General features: G+C 41.4%; 1 protein-coding gene across 1 annotated transcript in view; it reads left to right on the plus strand.

Annotated features, from left to right (window-relative positions):
• Positions 1-20,583, plus strand: part of LOC105384795 (neural cell adhesion molecule 1-A) — a 258,015-nt gene that overhangs the window by 210,362 nt on the left and 27,070 nt on the right. The window contains exons 10-14 of the mRNA XM_048630715.1: positions 1,772-1,931; positions 6,640-6,850; positions 8,934-9,037; positions 10,157-10,298; positions 14,021-14,175. Of these exons, the coding sequence (XP_048486672.1) occupies positions 1,772-1,931; positions 6,640-6,850; positions 8,934-9,037; positions 10,157-10,298; positions 14,021-14,175 (772 nt within the window). The remainder of the gene's footprint in view (positions 1-1,771; positions 1,932-6,639; positions 6,851-8,933; positions 9,038-10,156; positions 10,299-14,020; positions 14,176-20,583) is intronic.

Here is a 20,583-nt window from a genome sequence, read left to right on the forward strand (position 1 = left end):
AGGCCTATGTCCAACAGTGGACTACAGAAGGCTGAGAGAGAGAGAGAGAGATATCCGTTGGCAAATTCGAACTTTGACAGGTGCCGCTGCTTCAAATATCCGAGTCCCGTAAGTGTTTTATTTCAGGGTTTGAAGGCTTGTCTTCATTTGCACAGCTGTATAACACTATATTCTTTAAGTTAACACTAGTTTTATACGTAATTAGACATTAAATTTAGTAATATTAAAATAAATTAAATCAGCTGTTTTTTTGACACCCGGTTCGTAGGGTTGCCAGCAAGTTGTACTCATTAATCTAATAATTATTAAATTGATTTACCCTCGTTAACTTTCTTATGTATTTTGTGTCTTAATTAACATTTCCGTTTTTTTTGTTGATGTTTTTTTTTTCGTCATAATCCTGAGGATATTACCTATGTTCATGCTTGTCCTCCTTTATAGCTACACTTGATACAGTATGCAAAACGACTAATTAAAACAAATATAATAATAACACTGTTTTTTTCTAATTGGACACGGGCCATGCATCTGCCTTCACAAACGGGAATAAATAGCAACCAAATAAGCATAATTTATAAACCAATAAAAAAATAACGAAACTAAAAACTAGAGCGCTGTCACATTCATAAATCATAACGTTAAAAGCGAACCAAAATAAATTAGTAGAGTGCCACTCCATCGCTTTTAACGCGACAAAAAAGCAAAAATATAATAATCAGTTGTTTAAAATATAGTCGTTCTGTAGACGTCGCCCTTTGTAGGCGAAGGTAATGGCCGCCCCTTTGTGTGTGGACTAATTGTGCCCTTTTTATAAGGACATTCACGTTTTACTTTGTTTGCAAAACGGCAAAATATTTAAGTCGCCTGTCTGTTAATTTATAAAATAGATTTGTTGTCTGTCGGTGCCGCCGCCGTGCCGCGCTTGTTTTTGCTGTTGTTTTTCTCAGACAAATAGAATCACTAAGTAACTAGGACAGTTCGCAAAGATAATATATTAGCTATTAATATAGTTTTTGCAAAGACTTTTATTCGTTTTTTATATCCGGATATGGCGGTATATTGCTGCCATTTAGCTAACTATATTATACTCACATTAAATACATAATACAGACACATTTACTTGAGGAATCGAAATAAATAAAAGTTAACATGGCTATACTATTTTATATTAGCTACACTATATAACATACTTTATTCCCGCGTTAAAGCCTGGTGACGGTCTGGCACTGTTCCATCTGCAAAGTTGTAATAATTCTTTTTTATCTGAAACTTTGAAGAGCCCTAGTTTGTTTCGTACAAAATGTTCCGCTTAAATTTATTATTTTATATAACCATACTTAGACGATCGCTCTGTTTCAAATATCAACGACATGGAACAAAACAATAGTCATTTATTTTTTAACCGTATTATAATATCTAACCCCTTCCCCCGTCTCGCCGTCTGCTGCACACTCGATGATTTAACACTCATTTGACAAACCATCTCCTACCCTGCAACATCAACCTATCCAACCCTCCCGTGCAGGACCGCGCCCTGCTGCACACTTGATGACTTAATTTAACCCTCCTTCGACAAACCATCTCCTACCCTGCAATACCTAACTATCTAACCCTTTCGTGCAGGACCGGTCACTTGAACAACCATTTCCTACCCTGCAATATTTAACTATCCAACCCTCGCGTGCCGGACCGGGCGCTCTTGCACACTTGATGATTTAACCCTTCTTTGATGAACTTCTTCAATATCTAACAACCCAACCCTCCCCTACAGGACCGGGTGCTGCTCCACAACGCGTCGGCGCGCGTGTTCCACAGCAACCAGTCGCTGGTGCTGCAGAAGGTGACGCGCCACAGCAGCGGCCGCTACGCCTGCTCCGCGCTCAACGCCGAGGGCGAGACCGTGTCCAACGAGCTGCACTTCAGGGTTAAATGTGAGTATTGGGGAATGACGTTTTTAGGGTTAAATGGAACGTTTGGAAGTTGTAAATATCGTGATGTATGTAAGGAGGTTTTTGGCTGAGCAATGTATGTATGTATATGTATAATAAATATGAAACATTACTTTTTCATATAATTTGACATAGACGCTTATAACATTTAGCAATGAGCCTACGATTTATTTCTTACAAAATTACCTAACTTGTCTCCTTCCAGGAAGAAACTTTACAGTGAAAGGGATTTTCAGGGTAATACGAGTAGCAGGAACTGCATTTTAGCATTAAATATCGGTACGGCGAATTGTATCTGAAATCGTTGATTCCAAATTGAAACACATTTAAGTACGTATACAATTCCTAAAATCGATGCAATAGTTAAGATAGCCAAGGCAACAAACGATAAAGAAGAAAGCGAAGCACTTTATATCCGTAGTTAGAATGTGGTGTTTACTGCAACAGTACAATACTGCTTGTGAGTTAGCCCGCGTAGCGCTACGCCAAGCGTAGCACGTAGCGCGTAGCACATGATATCTGCTACGGCGCGGCGTAGCCATGGCGATGTATGAACCACCGAGGCATGGAATAACAAACACTTCTTTAAATAAACGAGGAGATACATGTTTTAGAAGCAAACGAAGCGTTCATACTTAATTACTACTATTAATGCTGGATATTTAGGAGGTTATACATTGTATTTAGGAGGATATACAATTACAGGCTACTTGTTGTCCCTGGATTCCCAGAACGTTATTTAAAGGTGAAGCATGCACCGGTTAAAAAGATCATATGATAAACATAAAATAGAACCTAATCTTTTATATCATGTCCCATGCAATCTTAAGTTAGTTTTTCATCTGGAGAATAAATACGTTGACTGCAAGTCCGCACTCCGCGGCCGCCGCGAATGGAACTTGAGCAAACAACTGCGCTCTGAGAGAGCCCGAGTTTTCCATTTAGAGCGGCGACGGCGGCGGCGGGGCGGTGCGGGGCGGTGCGGCGGCGGGGCGGGGGGAAATAATTAGAACAATACGATTGCGAGACCACCTGCCCCGGCCGAGGACACTCGAGAGGCTTTCGAGTGAGGATTGTGCTGTGATGACCTCAATCGCGGCCTTTTAGTGCCTTTTACATTAATTAATTTATATTCTTTTCTGTTAATTTGTAGTTAAAAAAATACTTTTGTCGTTTTTGGGGAAAGTTCGGACGGCTTGCATTAAGTCGTGACTGTGGAGCGTGAAAGGACACTTCCTTTCTTGATTGTTCTTTGATCATGGTCCTCACAGCTTCTGGGAAAGTAATTTACGGAGCAAAAAATTATAGCTACTTTAATTGAGTGGTGTGCGGCCTCCCCTCCCCGCGCCCCCCGCGCTCCCCCGCGCCCTCAGTTGACAACAAGCGGCGCTCATTAGGCCGCTCCAGAATCCATTCAAAACAATCAACGAGACTCTACAACAATGCGCCTCCGACAATTACTCCAAATTAATTAATCTTTAGCGCAACCTGACGCAAATTAAGAAACACGGCGGCGGTCGTGTCTCGTTAGCGCCGGCCTTTTTTTCATTTGCACAGTCACGGCCCCGGCCAGGCCTGAGTGGCCGCTGTTTACTAGCAGACCCGACTTGCCTTCTCACTGTTGCAAAGCGGACATATTTTATAAAAATAAACAACCTCCGCAACGAGTCATCGCTGCAAAGCTTCGAACGAGAAAGGCAGTGTTCATTGCCGGCTACTTTAAAGCAACAGTATTTTCTAAGAGCGCTTCAAGCACCTGAGTGTTTACAGACAATAGTCAATTACATTGCGGAATTGGATTCAGCCGCTGAAGGACAAATAAAGGGTATAAATTAAATAAAGTGGGTGTTGTTTGTTCGTCGGTGCAGGCAGGTGCCCCGCGCCCCGCGCCCCGCCGCACCTTCTGTCGACGTAATGGCTGCCAATCTATTTCGACAATTGTAAGATATCGCTCCGGCAAAATAAGACGAGAATTTTAATCCGGCCATTACAGCCGGAGCTTCCGTACGAATGTCGCGTAACGAGCTCGTTTAAACTAAGTCAATAAAGACTTTGTTGCCGCGACCTAATCTTTTTCTTAATTAAACGTACAAACAATAAAGGAAAGGCACAGTACAAAGGCCGAGTCGTGTTTGAACAGGGTTCCACCGTTGCGGTGCGGTTTTGCGTTGGACGTTTTACATCAGTCAAGTTATTAATGATTTCATGTCTTAATATTAGCAAGTAGACACAAGTACTAGCGCCGCGAGCGAGGAGGCAGCGCGCTACAGATGACGGCGGCGCCCGGCGCTCCCTGGAGTGTTGCCGCCGTGTGTGTGACATGTGCTCTAGCCGCGAGCGTGTGCGTCGTGCCTACACATACGTGCGCGTGTGTGTGTGTGTGAGGGCGTGCAATAATTAATCTGGCTTCAATCAGCCGCCGCCGCCGCCGCGCGTCGCGTCGACAATTCTCGACTGGGCCAATAAATCCGAGATTACAAACCTGCTTTCGTCAGCTCCTACGACTTTAATCTCGAGGAAATTTGGCTTCACCCCGACCCTTGACCTCGTCTGTTATCAAACCTCGTTTGGAACGAATTGAAAGATTCGATAGTATTGAAAGGTCGGCCGCAGCTATAGGGGTAGGTATAACAAGGTGGTTCCTTTAACAGCGGCCGCTACATTATTGATGCGGTCCCGCGCGAATTAGTCCATCCTAATAGCGCCATCTAGCGAAGGGTTGCGCAGTGGGCAGTAATGGCTCGATCCCTCAGGCTCACCTGCCGCCGTCGTCAGGCTCCATCGACCCCGCCGTGTCCGACTTGTTCAACCGGAAATGTTTCCTGATTCAGAGCGTGCTCATTGTTACGGTATTTTGTAATTTAGTTTGAATACGCACATACTCGTTTGTGTGTCTAGCAATATTTACATGATTAAAATTTATTTTACAATTAAATAGTAAATCAATTCTGAATTAGATGGATAAAGCTCTGTAGATCGGCTACCAAGCTTTATCATACATATGTACCTACAGCATTTGAAAAAGAATGAACAGTACTAGCAAGTACACGCACTCACGCACATTGCGGCTGCTTAATATTCGTGTGGGGCTTCCTTCCGCCGCCGTCACGACTCGTCCCGACCACCGCCGGAGACGACTGATTAGCACGTCCATCCATGAGGCATGGGGGATGTGGATGCGACAAATCGGAGAAGAGTTGACGCTTACGTGAATGGATGGGGGCATAAAGAGGGTTTGGTTACCAATCAAAGTAATTAAACTCATCTGAAATTGGACCTGAAAATCCTTATATTTACGGTAGGGTTAAATACAAAAATATATAGTTTAATATAAATATATGTTTTAAAAAAATAATGTAGTAAATATTGTTATAACGCGAAAATATAAAATATTAAGTAACTTATGTGCTATAAAATGCATTATTATGCATATAAAAGTTAACTATTGATTATCCTCAACGTAAATACATATCGTCCGTATTCAATATAAGAGGATTCTTCAGCAATAGTTCTTGTACTAACTATCCTCGAGAGTAACTTCATCATTTGTTCGAAGACAGCGAAACAAACGCGAAGATAATTCAATATCCCCTCATATTCGATTCTCGCTTCCACCAACTTCGGATCAGCAAAAGTGATGAAATCTGAAACGATGCGTATTTGATCCTAATGAGCAAATATATTTCGGGATTTCTCCGGACTACACCTCCCGCATCCGTTATTATTGCGTTACGTGCGTTCCAGCCGTTCTCAGTATTTCTACTTAACTAACTGAAGTATAACCGAAACATTTTCGTTAAAATAATAGAAATCGTCAGACAGCGTTCTTGCATATTCATTCCGAGACTAATTCACATTTCGTGTTATTTCAAGGCGGGACTTTCTTTCAAGGCACCCGACACATTAAAATGTCGCGACAAAAAACTCTTGCCATAAAAACGCACCGTAAGCGGGCCATTCTGAAACTGGTCACACCGCATCGGCGCTATCGGATGGGATCGGGGCTATTCTATTACAGCGCTAGTTAATGTGCTCATTCGGCGCTTCCGTGCATGTCACACTCCGCGCGCCGACGACTCCGCTCCAAACATTGTCTTTGTATCCAATATAAAGGGCGGCTATACGTAGATACGAAACGCGATAAAAATGCTTTTAAAGAGACAGGCAATTCGCGTTGAAAGCCCTGCTTCGTTTACCTTGATAACCATCTTACTTTATAAATTGATTTGGTAGTTCCAGGTTGTCTCTTCGCATACTTTGTAAAGGCTTCGTGATTTCAATTCTGTTTAGTTGCCGGCGTTGGTTTTTATGGCACTCTGTTGACACGTTCCGGGAATGTTTGCCGTTATACAGCAGTACGTCATTAGCTTTATTTCTACGTATTTGCTGCAGTAAATCGTTTTGCATTTAAATTGTTTTATTGTTTTTTCAGTCCCTATTTTATTTATATAAAGATAGTCAAAGGTAATAGAGGTTTATACCTACGTAAAGACTAATACAATTTTGCATCGTAACATTCATCAGACCGTACCTAAACAAATACTGCTGGACATAGTCCTCTTCCAAAAAACGCCACAAGACTCTGACCTCGGCCTTGCTCATCCAGCCAGGATTTTGCTGTCCACCTACAAATCAGAGATCATACAAATAATGATCCTTCCACCAACTAACCTGCCCTTTCCTTCCCCAGACGCGCCGTCATGCCGCTCGGCGGGCGGCGCGGGCGGGGCGGGCGCGGTGGCGGTGGTGGGCGCGGCGCGCGGCGAGTCCGTGGTCATCGTGTGCGAGGTGGACGCCGACCCGCCCGCCGCCGTCTTCAAGTGGAAGTTCAACAACTCCGGCGAGACGATAGATGTCGCCGCCGATAGGTACACCAGCAACGGCAGCGCTAGCAGCCTCAAGTAAGTCTATTTTGTTGTTAAAAATACATAATTATATAGGTTTCTGACCGGAAATTGTAGTAGTCTTGCGTGCAACCTGTGTACATTTTTATTATGTTTATCTTCAGATTAATCAAAACTACTGAAACAATATCCACTCATACACATAGTAAACAAATATACGCACTGAATGTTTGTCGCCACGATTGTTTCAATAAACCGCTGCAGTGTAGGTGTCAAAAGCGTAAAGGCCCTATTGGGCGGAATATTTGACGAGACAGCCCCTCTGTCGGCCATGTCAAGCGCAGGCCGCATCCATCACACTTGACTCTACACAGAACAGTCACTCACTAACATCATAGAGCAATTATCACGAAAGGTATATTTTTGGCACATCTGTACGCTCGAGCCCCGAGCCTCTCAGAGCTCCATGTTCTAATTACTCCCCATCGATCACGCCTCGGCCTGGAACTCCGTATTAATAGAACGGCTCTCCTGTGATTCCGATATTTAAGTGATTCATCAGCCCCAGTACGTTACAATGATGAATTTGGAATAGTTTAGTCACGACTTCCACTAATAACTTCCAAGATTTGATGGCTCTATTACTTCCGGCGATATTCTAGTAGGTGAAGTTATATCTTGATCTAATTCGTTTTCATAATGACTGTTTAAAATTATCTTTAATACTCAATGGTTTGAAGCGATATGTTTTTATAGGATTATAGGACGTAACTATATATAAGAAATAGATTACAGCTAAAACGAAGATTCCTGTTCCAATTCACCCTAGTGCCTACTAACAGAACTGGAATACACATGCAAATATTACCCCATGGTTTTTAATGCTTTTGTTTGCATACATATATTGTATTTCCAGCAGATTAAAGTGACTCTGTAAATTGTTACCGCGCACATGTCGCTGTAACGTCGAGTGACGCGGTGTGTACGTCGTATGGCGGACAACGTTACATCGTACAATATTTTTACGATTTACGCCGCGCTGGCTGCTCATACAAATTGTGTTGTTAGGGCGCGTGCACACATGGGATTAATGCTTTATTTGTGCGGAGATGCATGCCGTTGAAGCATATAATAAATGCTGTGTGCACACTGCACACACTCCCAGTCCTAGTCTAGCACCTGAGCATCATCAGCCAACATGTAGGTACAGCGAAATGCGGGTGGCTCACATGCGAGTCATCTCTGACTAGCACTTTAGGGATGAAATAGTACATGCAACATTGGCTACGTATTCAAATTTTTATCTTACATTTGATTGAATTACCAGATTTCCGCTTATTATTATTTTGTTTATAAATAATTTACAGTATGAACTAAGCTTATGCTATGTCACTTTACAAGATGGCTGGTAAAAACTGGAGATGATCCATAAACTCCCGCTCAGCCGGAGAGGGTCACAGTAAAACTTCAGTAAAACCCACAAATATCTTGTTACTACGCTCATTAGGGCCAACTGAAACTTCCTACGAATATTTTATTTCGCGATGGAATTCCAATGGCGACGTGTTTTAGTATCTGACTCATTTAATATTTTACCCTGGCCGGGTACGGATAGTAAAACATTCTTGCTATATTATGTATGTAACCTATATGCTATAATTTGCATGTAATTTTATAGTTTTCGTCTGAAAAATAATGCTCCAAGTTTCCCTATTTCGATCATATAACGTCTAAGGTATCTACGTGTTATAGAGTATGTTGCAAAAGTGCCGAAAGATGCTGACTCCAGGGCCCATTCGGAATAGAGTTGTCAATAGTGCACCAGCTCTCCGCAACGTAGTTTTTCGTGAGCTTGTAACACTCCTGCATCCTTGCTCATATTATTATGTGGACCTCGCAGGTACACTCCAATAGCGGACCCACTCTCTCTCTCTCTAACCCCCTCATCTGCCCCGCAGGTACACTCCAGTAGCGGACCCTCTCTCTCTCTAACTCTCTCCACTGGTTACCCCGTAGGTACACTCCAGTAGCGGACCCTCTCTCTCTCTCTCTCTAACCCTCTCCTCGTGCCCTGCAGTTACACTCCAGTATCGGACCTATGCTCTCTCTCTCTCTCTCTAACCCTCGTGTTACCCTACAGATACACTCCAGTGGCGGACCTGGACTACGGCACGCTGTCGTGCGCGGCGTCCAACGAGGTGGGCGCGCAGCTGCAGCCCTGCGTGTTCCAGATGGTCGCCGCTGGTATGTACACCTTATATTCTTCTACACTAACCTATATTTTATCAGAAAAGTATGCAAAATTATGGAGAAGTTAAGAACTATTGTGTGCATGGTGGCCTGCGACTAGCGCGCGTGGCCGGCGAATGATGTCGATGACAACGCTACAGCACCACATAAAGACTGATGACTGATGAAGCTGTCATTCGTATTTAGACTTTCCTTTATTTTAGACCTAAGTTTTCAATGTAGTAATTCCTATAATGTAATGTTGCGGTTCACGTAAAGGAACAATTTTGCATCATTTTTAGATTTCGCTAATTCCAGGCAACTCCAGCAATAACTTTCTATTTGTGTCTTTTCGAGTACTTACTTTATCGTTGAGTTAGAAAAAAGAGACCTCAAATACATTTTTATTCGGTCGTTGAGTCGTATTTGCGGCGATGAATATGTTTGATAAATGTCCCGAGTACTGGATAATGGGCGCCTCCAGCACTCGACACCGGCGGCGGCGGCGAGGGCCACAGTTCAATAGCACTCCTCACGTGTGCCCTTTCACATTCTCCATTTCACAGCTTACTGCTGAATAAATTCTTGGCTTCGCAATCGGCTTTGAAGTTTCTCAATACACTTTTGGGCACTTGTCGCCTATGAAGTAAAGGAATGTTGAAAATGAACATATCAATGATCCATAATTTTACGTAGTACTTACCAATTAATAATAGATTAACTTTGACGCCAAGGAGTTACTTAAAAAAACTGTCTGTTTTTGTTTGTATTGAATAGGGTCCGAAACTACTGGACCGATATCAAAACCCCCTTAGTGCTATAGGCTTCTTTTTATCCCTATAAATCCTATAAAGGAGTTGCGAAGGTCACGTGTAAAATCTATAGCATTATAAATATACAGGGTGTTGCATAAAGGTTATAATTAAATAAATATAAATAAATATGTAGGGACATCTCACACACGGCCATCCGACCCCAAGCTAGGCAGATCCTGTGTTATGGGTGTCGGACAGCTGATATATCTACAAAAATACATAGAAATATATACTAAGCCGAAACCTACATGTGCAGCATATATCTAAGCCCTTAGTATACCCTTTTTGCGACACTATATAATAGCATTGTGGTATACAGGCAAGCCGCACGCGCCGCGCAACTGCTCGCTGTGGAACCAGACGGCGGAGGCGGCGGAGGTGTCCTGCGTGGGCGGCTTCGACGGCGGCCTGCCGCAGACCTTCCTGCTCGAGGTCTACACGCCCGGCGACCCCGTGCCCAGGTGACCTACACTTTGTACTACCTTATACACTCACGTGCAATGAAAAAGTTCCATCTGCCATTGACGTTCCTTATGTCACTGTAACTTTTTCATTGCAAGTGAGTGTAGGTTACTTTGAGCGGTACTTATAAGATGGTACTGGAGATGGGTCCAATCGAGCTATTATATGAGAGTTGGAGTCAGATTATCCGTACCATCCTATACAACGCAAAGTATAGTAGTTAATGCTTATCCTATGTAAGTAGTAAATTATATATAAGTTTATGGGGTTTCAACGCCATATATCTCTATCATATGCATATCATCAGCCTAATAGTACTGCTATCGGAAAATTGGTATTAAGGTGGAGCATAAACCAGTAAAATTATATGAAGTAATTAGATTAATGTAGTCAAAAGAGCCTCTAAATGGATTTGTCCCGAAGTCAAACGCTGGAAAATACACAGTATAATAATTATGGTCGAAACCAACTCAGCGTACCCTTAACTATAACCACGTCTTGTTATCCTGCTGGGGCTTTCCGAGAAGTGAGAAATTCTAGCTAGAACCGAAGTGGCTTTAGCTATCAATATACTACGCTATATTTCATGTGTAAACCACCACCACCCTAGATATATTAAGCAGGAAACATACTCACATAGTTCAATAAACTTAAAGCCACTTACACATCAAAGATAATACACACAAAACACTGAAATATTATCAAAAATTGCTTATGAGCTTATTTCAGTATCCAGTATTTCTATCAGGCTCACTATAGGTAGTGTATTGTATAAGAGTACTATGGTCAAGAGAGGTTTCACTAGTATTTTGATTACAAGCTGGCTACTTTTATTCCTTGGCGAAGCTATATTTTAGTCCGTTGCTGCAATTTTGTTGTCCAGCCTGGAAGGTACGATAGCCAACCCTTTATACTATTACGTACCATCTCTCCGATACTGAATTAACAGCCAAATACTGCCTATTATATAAAAATAAGGTAATTCACGTTTATCACCCCAATTAGCATACTTCATTAGCAGTTGTCACCTATCTAAACTAACCAGTGAATTAGTTAGCAATGAATGCGGCCGTCAGGGCCTAATTAATGGTGATTGTCGTCGCCGCCGCAAGCGCGTTAACATATTCATATTTTTATTGCAGCTCATGCATGTTTACACCGACGCTTATGTCATCACATCAGTCATTAATTATACGCAGTAGTTTTATTGTATTCTGTTTTCAGTCCTATTTATTTGACGAAACCAAAATTACCTACCCTATAGCTGCTTATACCGGGTGAAAGATACACAATATTGTAATTTTCTCAATAGAAATCAGAAGTAGAGTTGTATCAACAACGCAGCAATGTTTACGGCCGGCAACGTTATCTTTGCCTAATGGGGCGTTATGCTCCCCCCGCCCCCTCCCTGCCCCGCGGCTGTTTCCGCTATCGCCATCAACGCCTATCAAGGAAATGTGATTGCAGTATAATGATAATGGCTGGAGACCTGGCGAAGTCTAGTAGTAGAATGGGAAAATAAGTTGTAAGTAATTGGAGGATTCGATAACTGTTTTGTTGAATATCTTAACTTTCTCAGTACTGAAAGAAAATACAACATACTGTGTTGCTATTACATCCTCATAATACCTACAACATTATTAGGAAATTTTAACGTTCTTTCCCAGTGAGAAAAATATTTCATTTGAATTTTTTGGACGAGTTTGTTGCGTGTGTCATGGGTAAATGGTTAAGAATAGGTCTGCAGATAATCACTTCACAAACACACCGATCAGACACAGTCGAACTGCCATAACGAGCTGTCAGTGTCACAATGTCACAATGGCTTATTAACGTGACAATTTTAAATTGATAACTAATTGACAAGTGAGGTGAACGCTTCTCGATACACAAACAGAATATTTCGCTTATCATTTCACAAAGCGATTGTCGGCCGCACGGCTGGGCGTTATTTCGCTGTTTCGACGCGAACTCAAAATAACAAGTTTTTTCGTTGTTGTTTTAAGTCCCGGTTTTAGTAGGTGGGTTTACTGACACCCGTGATAGGGGTTGTACATATAATGGGTTTTATATGTTTGCCGCGTCTATTGCCACTTCACTCTGAAATAAATAGTGCAATGGCTAGAACAAAGAATATAAGACAACTGTTGTTTTATCGCAAACTATTAACAGATAAATTGAGACTATTTTAGCTTTCTTGTTATCGAGTACCAACGACCGGCTGAGGGTCACTCGAGTTTACTGCGGCTGAACTAACGACTCTATATCGTTGTATTAAATATACCGAATGTATGACAGCTCTTGTTTGTTCGTTCATGTTTTGTTTAGCTAAAGCAAACCCTCCTGTGACAGAGTAACGTTACGAAGTTTGTAACGTTGCTCGCTTCGTGTTTTTCCTTCGCTAATGAGCCCCGTAATGACTTTAATGGATACTGTTTTATAATGGTTTTATAAAACAAAAAGTTTTAATTGTTGTTCGCGAATTGAAATTGTGATTTATGAGAACGTTATCGACCCGCGGAATTAGGAATTACGCTGATGAACTCCGCGAACAATCATCAATGTACACGATTAGGCCACTGCTTTCGAAATTAATAGCAGCTTTACATTTTATGCCTTTTCAACAACAAATTTCAATGAAAACTGTTAATTATTATTTAGTTACATGTAAACTGGTACAGGTTTTTTTTCCATAAATAATGTTTCATGATCATGATGAAGCAATCTGCCAGCTCAGTCGATATCTTAAGTTGCATCTTTCAGAGCGTTCGAAACAAGAAGTGTCTCAAGTAAACTTAGAGATGTCCCGATAGCCGGCGACGGCGCGAGGTACATCCAACAAAATAGATCAAGTACCACCCCGAGCGCAAACAGTTTGATCCTACAACTTATAGATGGAAGATAGACTAATCAAATATAACATTTTATCGATACATATAAACGAGTTCTATTGATTAAATACATTTCGTGTGTCCTATCACCCGTCAATGATCATAAAATTTAAGTTTTTGCGCTGGACCGGTATACATATCTTTTTTGCTGACTGTACATCCACTTGAGGGGATAACATCGATCCCGACTAATCTTCCTTTGTCCCAGTTCCGAAAGACAATCGACTGGATTTACATCTGGAAAACTTTACACATAACTCGGCGTTATTAGTTCATAGAAATGTTCAATCTACACTGAGGTATTAAAAGTTTGGCTCTGATCCGGGTCATCCTAGTTGGACCCGGCTCCATATTGAATTTAGTTTCTATAGCACACCGACACAAACATAACATGCAATAGATTTATCTTTCAGATAAAATTGCTTTTTGAATACGTATATAGAGTATCAATGGAAAGGGCTCGAAAAATAAACACAAAAATTACTGTTAAATGTTTGTCAAAGAACAACGCATGCTACCACTATCCGTCTCCTTCGGACATAACATTACATTCGGACATTACAGTCTTTTATCATTGTGTATGTTTGTGTGTAGGTACTAGCTCTTCATAAACTGTTAACTAAGTATCCTTTATCCTTAGTTTTTTTAACATGTACCCTGCACCCAATCTTAATCTCTTATTCCCTCCATAAAAGTTGTCTGGCAGAGATAGCTTTTAGTGATAAGACCGCCTTTTGAACCCTAATTAAGTTATAGTTGTTAATCTTATTTTTTTTTGGTGTACAAATAAAGTGTATTCTATTCTATCTAAGTATCCTCTCCCCATGCAGAGTGAACCTGTCATCCGACGAGCCGTCGTGGACGGTCCGGGGGCTGGAGTGGGGCGTGCGGTTCCGCCTGCAAGCCGTGGCAGTGAACGGCAAGGGCCGCTCGCCGCCCGCGCGCCTCGACGACCTGCTGTTCCCCGACCCGGAGAAACGGACCGGTTAGTGTGCATGCACCTTTATGTTGACTTGTTTTTCACTATACAGCAGCCGCTACAGGGGTTCATTATCAACGGCGATAAACTGGTTTAGTGCGCGTTCCACCTATCACAGCGCTGTATTTATGGCGAATCGCGATATAGTGACGTTTATCTACGTCGATAAATCGTGCACTGGTAGTAGGGTATTGCTAAGTTGTGTGTAGTAAGCCGAAAGAAGGTATAGTTCTAGAACTATAGAACTTGAATTTCAGCTATCATTATGTAAATTACTAGTATAAGGTTTGAAACAGCTCAAGGACATAGGTTTCTTTGGTGTCCGCACTCAAAGTTATTGTTCTACAAATATTGCACTGGTGACTATCAAAGTATACATACATACATCATACAGCTACTTTTCTAATACTGCGGTCCCAATATCTACAATAAAACATTCCAATCCTATGCAAGTGTAGCTTGTAATAATGAAAGTAACTATTAAAACAAAAGAAATCTCACTTTACCATAATACTAACTGTAGACGACACAATAACGTGAGTCGGTGCGAGAGAACTGCCGATCTTCACGGGAAATGTCATATCTCTGAGAACTTAGCTAATATCCAACTACTCACAACTATGCCCCGACTGCAGACTTCATTACCGACCGCCGCCGCCCTGACTCACTCGCGGAGCTCTTTGTAGTGCTATTGCACTGGTTTAGAAATTATGCTATGTTAAAGAAAATTATAGATTTGAAACAAACTAATTGTTTTTATTATACCTAGAAACGAAAGTACCTAAATACTTTATAATCCGCTTCGCCGACTAACGAGATAAATGAGTTACTAACTAAAGATTACGATCTTCGCTGAATCGCTGATGAGACAAAACCATGGTCTTCACAAATTATCCGTCTGGCTCAAAATCTCAGTTCAAAAGCTTAGCTCGTCCCAGTGAAGGGCAAAACATGAATCACCTAATCCAAAGAAGCGCCAATTCATTTCAATTCCGGTACATCCAACCGAACTGAGGAAAAACGTAATAAAATTAGCGGGATAGCCCTTATTACCGAGCGTCAGGCTGAGTGCGGCTTACTGGCTTCATGTCCGACTCAAAGTGTTTGGGAAACGACTTAAGTATTTCTTTGAATGCTCCCGCGGACTGTTAAAGGAACAATTGGGCCTCGGCGGGCGACGAGACGCGATGTAAGCACAGTTCAAACAGTAATTACTGCGCCTTTGACAGACTCGTTAGCGCTTAGATTATTACCCGCAGTTATATTATGTTGTTATTTGTTAAGTCTGACAGATAATAGCCGCAAGGTGCGGTGTGATGTGCGTGGCGAGTAGCAGTTGTGAACCTCACTGTGTGGCCTCCCGCTGTGCCGGCACAGTGCGGCACAGTGAGGCACAGTGAGGTACAGTACCACCGCACCGCAGTGAGCGTCTCCAGACGCGGCCGGCCGCCTGCAGCCCACAGATAATCCCGTTTTAATTAAACGCGACTCGGATTTACCGACGAGATTAATCAAGATCCTCTCCTCAGTGCGCGGTACCTGCCGCCCCCCGCGCCCCACACAGCCCCCGCCCCGCCGCCCGCGCCCTTGACGCAAATTACAACACAATACCCGCGCGACAACGGAATGCCACATGAACTCCTCCGCCTTGTTTCAAAGAAATTGGCTGAATTCTTCAGTCAAATCCACCGTTTCCGAATCTTCAACTGAAAATGGAATTTCAATTGCGTCATTCCGAGCCGCTAATTCCCGAACCTGCAGCCGGAGCCGCTACTGGCTACATCGGACCTATCGGACCTATCGGACCCGGCGGAACCGCATTCTTGCGACCCGCGCGGCCGAGATATTTCCAATCCCCACTCGTAATGCAGAATTTAAGAAAATAACGTCGTATATCAAACGTCGGATAAAAACATCATTTCGTTTCGCGGGTAACAGAACGCGAAGATTAAGGAGTTCAATTTGAGCGTTAATCTAAAATCCTATTTTCCTTATGAAATGTTTGGTAACACATAACGTGTCGTTTAGTGGCGGCGGCTCATGGTCGGAGGAGTCTCGAAGGCTGTAATACCGCGCCTCCCTCGCCGGTCCGGTTTCCGCTCGACCCATATTCGTTATTAAATTACGGCACTAACTTTTTTCCCCCGTATTTTCGCGCTCATATCGGCCGAATCTGATTGGCGTGAAATTCAATTTATATTTTTAACAACATATTATTTTCATTGGGTTTGTCGTGTTTATCGCCTGCGGTTAGGCCTCATTCGGGTTTAATTATATTTTCCATTATTTCCGTGTCGCAGTGGAGGCTAGGCGGCCTCGGTTCATGACGAGGTACCGACTAAGGGAACACTAATACCAACCAACCAAACCGGTTCAAACGCCTAGCAGTTATGTGAAAAAAACGTATCAATTTTGGACAGCTAACACAGTTCGAAATTACATTATTTTGGAATCCGTTTTAGAACGATGTGTCCATAGAGTACGACAGATACACAAGATGATAACCCTGTCTTTTCTTCTGGAGCGTAAAACAGTTAGAGTAACTGCGAGCGGGCGCCCGGAGCGCGAACAATCACCGACTTTTCGATGGCAAAATTGAAAGTAAACACAACACGGCCGGTAATCAACGGGAGGAATTTAACATTTTCATCAATTTCCTCCCCCCCCTCGCCCCTCCTCCACCCCGGCCCGAGGCTAATTAATGGAAGTGTATCTTTTGAACTTCATTCCTCAATTTTGATGGCGTTTTATTTGCAGTATTATTTCAAATTGGTAGCGCGTATCAATCGCTGCACGGAGTAACAACCAAATTATCTTAATAACTTAATTGTCTTCTCAATTTTTATCAAAATATCCTCATATACCGGGTTAAATTATATGTAAAATGAGTGGAGGTATATTACGGAACTGTGGATAAGAACATTTGCATAAGTTTTAACACCTCCCGCAGAAGTTGAGCCACGGAGCGCCCGCAAACTCGCGCACTTCCACACCGCTCCGGACAACTTGTTTATGTATTGTTTTATGTGTACTCGGGTTATTGAATACTGCAGAAAAACTTTATCAGTTTAGCGGCATGGTGCGGCGTTCACTCCAGATATAAACCGTTTTTTATAAAAAAAATAAGTAGATAAGGTTAATAAAAATAAAGACCTTTGTTTATGAATAAAAAATATTACTGTATTCATAAAACATTTATCATTCTCTCTAGTACACCTAAAGCTAAACAAAGTTACGCTATACTAAGTAAACTTTCCTTGAGAATGCTCCGTAAATATCAAAGACTTATTATCTAAACTGTATCGAATGGCCCCGCCTGAAGCAGTTAAACAAGTCCAATATCGCCGTATCGCTGCGCCAATAATCTAATAAAATCCTTATTCGGCCGCTCATTTAACTTTTCGATCGAGAGCACTCGATCGGACATCATCCGATATCGAAAACCAAATTCAATATTCCATCTAACTAGCACTTTGAAGTTACTAGATAGGATTTTCTTAATTCTTAATACTAGCGCCAGTATGCTGGGTCTTTGACTTGACAAAGACACGAAATAAGTTGCGCTGTCACTGAATATTGCCTGACGATGGCCTTACTAAGTTTTTGTGCTTATGCACAGTACAGAGTAAACTAATTACTGTAAATATCTACTAATAATTATATTGATAAACAAAGTATAAACAACTTATAAAAAGTAGTTAAGTTATGGGTGTTGCGCGTGTATAGGTACCTCAATACAATTATATCTCAAAATCGATTGGTATGTCTTTAGAGCCCCGAAAACCGTGGGATTTCCATAAGATATATTTAAAATATAATTGATGATCTTACCTATTAGGTAGTACTTATGCCGTATAGGTATGTCCTTGCACAAATGACTACGTATATAACTAATAACTAGCATAGTTGATAGATATTCTTGCTCCATATTAGTAAGCACATAAAACTAAGTTAAAAATTCACGCTCATAAGTACCAGGGTCTCAGAATAGGAGAGAAACCGAAGCGCTTCGTTACTCTCAACATTATACGCGGGGTAAATGAGCAGCTATTAGCGCTCCACTGCTGCGCCGCTAATGGCAAGCGCCACGCACACACACACACATGCATAAATTATACACACCTATCTCGACAAAGTAGGTGTATCCGTCTTGACAATATAAATAAACAGTTCGGCTACAGCCCCTAATGACGTCGTAAAATAACGGTAGGAGGATAAATAATGTCATTTGTATTAAATATCAACTGGAAAATATTGCCACTCTGCCAAATCGCTCGCATTGCCGACTCATTAGTTACCTTATTTTCTTGATGCTTTTACTTTGTGTGGATGAAATTGGTTGCTCTCCCTCAATCGTCTCCTAAATTGGGTGGAAGAACCTTAAATATAAATAAATCCGTCAAAACTAACTAAAATCTACATGCATTGTTCAGCCTATGTTGCGTTTCTTAGCAACATCCATAACGGGGGGTTCCGTAGTGATGTACGAGTGTGTTTCCAGGCCGGGCGGCCGGGGCGGCCGGGCGGGCAAACATATCATTTTTATTTGGATGGCGTTCGGCCGACGACGCCCATTTGTTAGCGCGCCGATTTGAGCCGATTTTCTAGTGTTGGGGCTGCGTCCGTTCATAGTTATTTTCTATACATGTTTAAATCTACGGGCCAGTTTATGATTGCAATTTCCTGACAGATTTTTCACAGCCTGACATAAGAAAAAACATATACTGACAATAAGACTGACTAACCCTAGACCATAAAACAATTTATACCGACTTACAATCAATATTCAATAGACCTGTAGTTAAATAAAATTATATGAAAAATCTTCACTGGCTATGGCTAGTTTATTTATACGATTTAATATTTTTAAATTAACTTATGTTCCATGCTGTAAACTGAAACACAAAGCATTTTTTTTCACTAGTAACTGTTTTAACCGTCTTTTGTTCACATCTAGGACACATGAACCAAGTATCAATGTTTGAGTAACTAATAAAAAACTACTATTTACCTTTTTAACTATTTAGTTATCGATAAGCGGCGTCCACCGTCCAGCCCTGGCGACAGCCCGCATGCAGTGAGGCGCGAATAAATCTGCGCGATCCGCCTGAGTTACGATCGCGGCGACTAATCCCGCCTCTGTCCTACATCCATCGCGTCACGACTCACGAGCCTGCAACCACGCTTTATTGTGCCAAATAAATTTATTTTTATGTTTTAGTAATATTAGTGAAAAAGTGAAAAAAATATATCATATTATGAAGTCAAGGCGCTCGCGGTCGTACAGAATATGCCGAGGCAAAGCCTCAAAAAATACGAAACGAAACGATTTTATGTTGAAAATTTGTGATGAACATACCCAAATCAATTTGTAAAAAAAACACTTGAAGCGTCGCGGCCGCTTCCTGTGTCTAATCAACAACCGTGACCGTTCACACCCCTAGTTATGTCAGCCATTTCAACGTGCAGGGATGTTTAGCACAACAATAGTTAATCAACTTATTTACAATTTAACAGTGTTTATTTTGAAATTCTACATTGTAAAAACAATAATCTAAGAAGTCGAGATAAAAATTGGCTATTTACAAATTTAAATACGTAATATAAATACTGACGCAAATTTCTAAACGGGTCGCAAAGTCCCCAGATTTCACTTAATAGTAAAAAGTTTAATATTAGAGCGGCGTACGCGGCCTCCGCCTATCTGCTTTGTTAACTCCGGGGCTCATGAAATATTTAGGGCCAAGTTCACTCATTAAATATGCAAGTCACTCGCCTAAACGCTTTTTCGAAAACAATAAATCTCAAGGCGGGACCGCCCAAAAATTCGACGCGATCATTTCTGAAATCCGTTTGTTACATCATGTAAATCCGTTAGGTATGATTTTATTATTTCACTGCTTTATTATAAGAAATAAGTATAAAGGCAATCCTTTATGTTTTATATAATGTATTCAAGATTGTGCTGATGTCCAATTATCAGTTTTATACCGTGAAATTATATCTCTTACATAATTAAATTTGTAGAAGCGATGAAAGTCGAAACCAATAAATGTTTGAAATAAAACAGAAGATCGTAAATGTCTGGGAACGGAGGGAGGGGCGCGGGGGTGTTACAATCACCATCATTATAGAAATTAAAATAAAGTATGCAAAATATATTATATACTTCATGAAATAATACCTTCATTATTATAAACAACCTTTTTTATGGTCAACTACCGACGGCTAGCCGATAACTGAAAAATCTATGTAGCTATGTAGATCTACCTCTATTAGGTTTAGATATAGCACACAGCTTGCTATTAGAAGATATTTTGAGTTATACCAGCGCTGGTCATTTATAAATGACTAATAGCGCTTATTTATGTCGCCGGTGATGGAGGTCTAAATGGTAGTTAGTGACCCCTATTC

The sequence above is a fragment of the Plutella xylostella genome, chromosome 4, assembly GCF_932276165.1.
Source record: "Plutella xylostella chromosome 4, ilPluXylo3.1, whole genome shotgun sequence".
In the NCBI taxonomy this organism is placed as follows: Eukaryota; Metazoa; Arthropoda; class Insecta; order Lepidoptera; family Plutellidae; genus Plutella; species Plutella xylostella.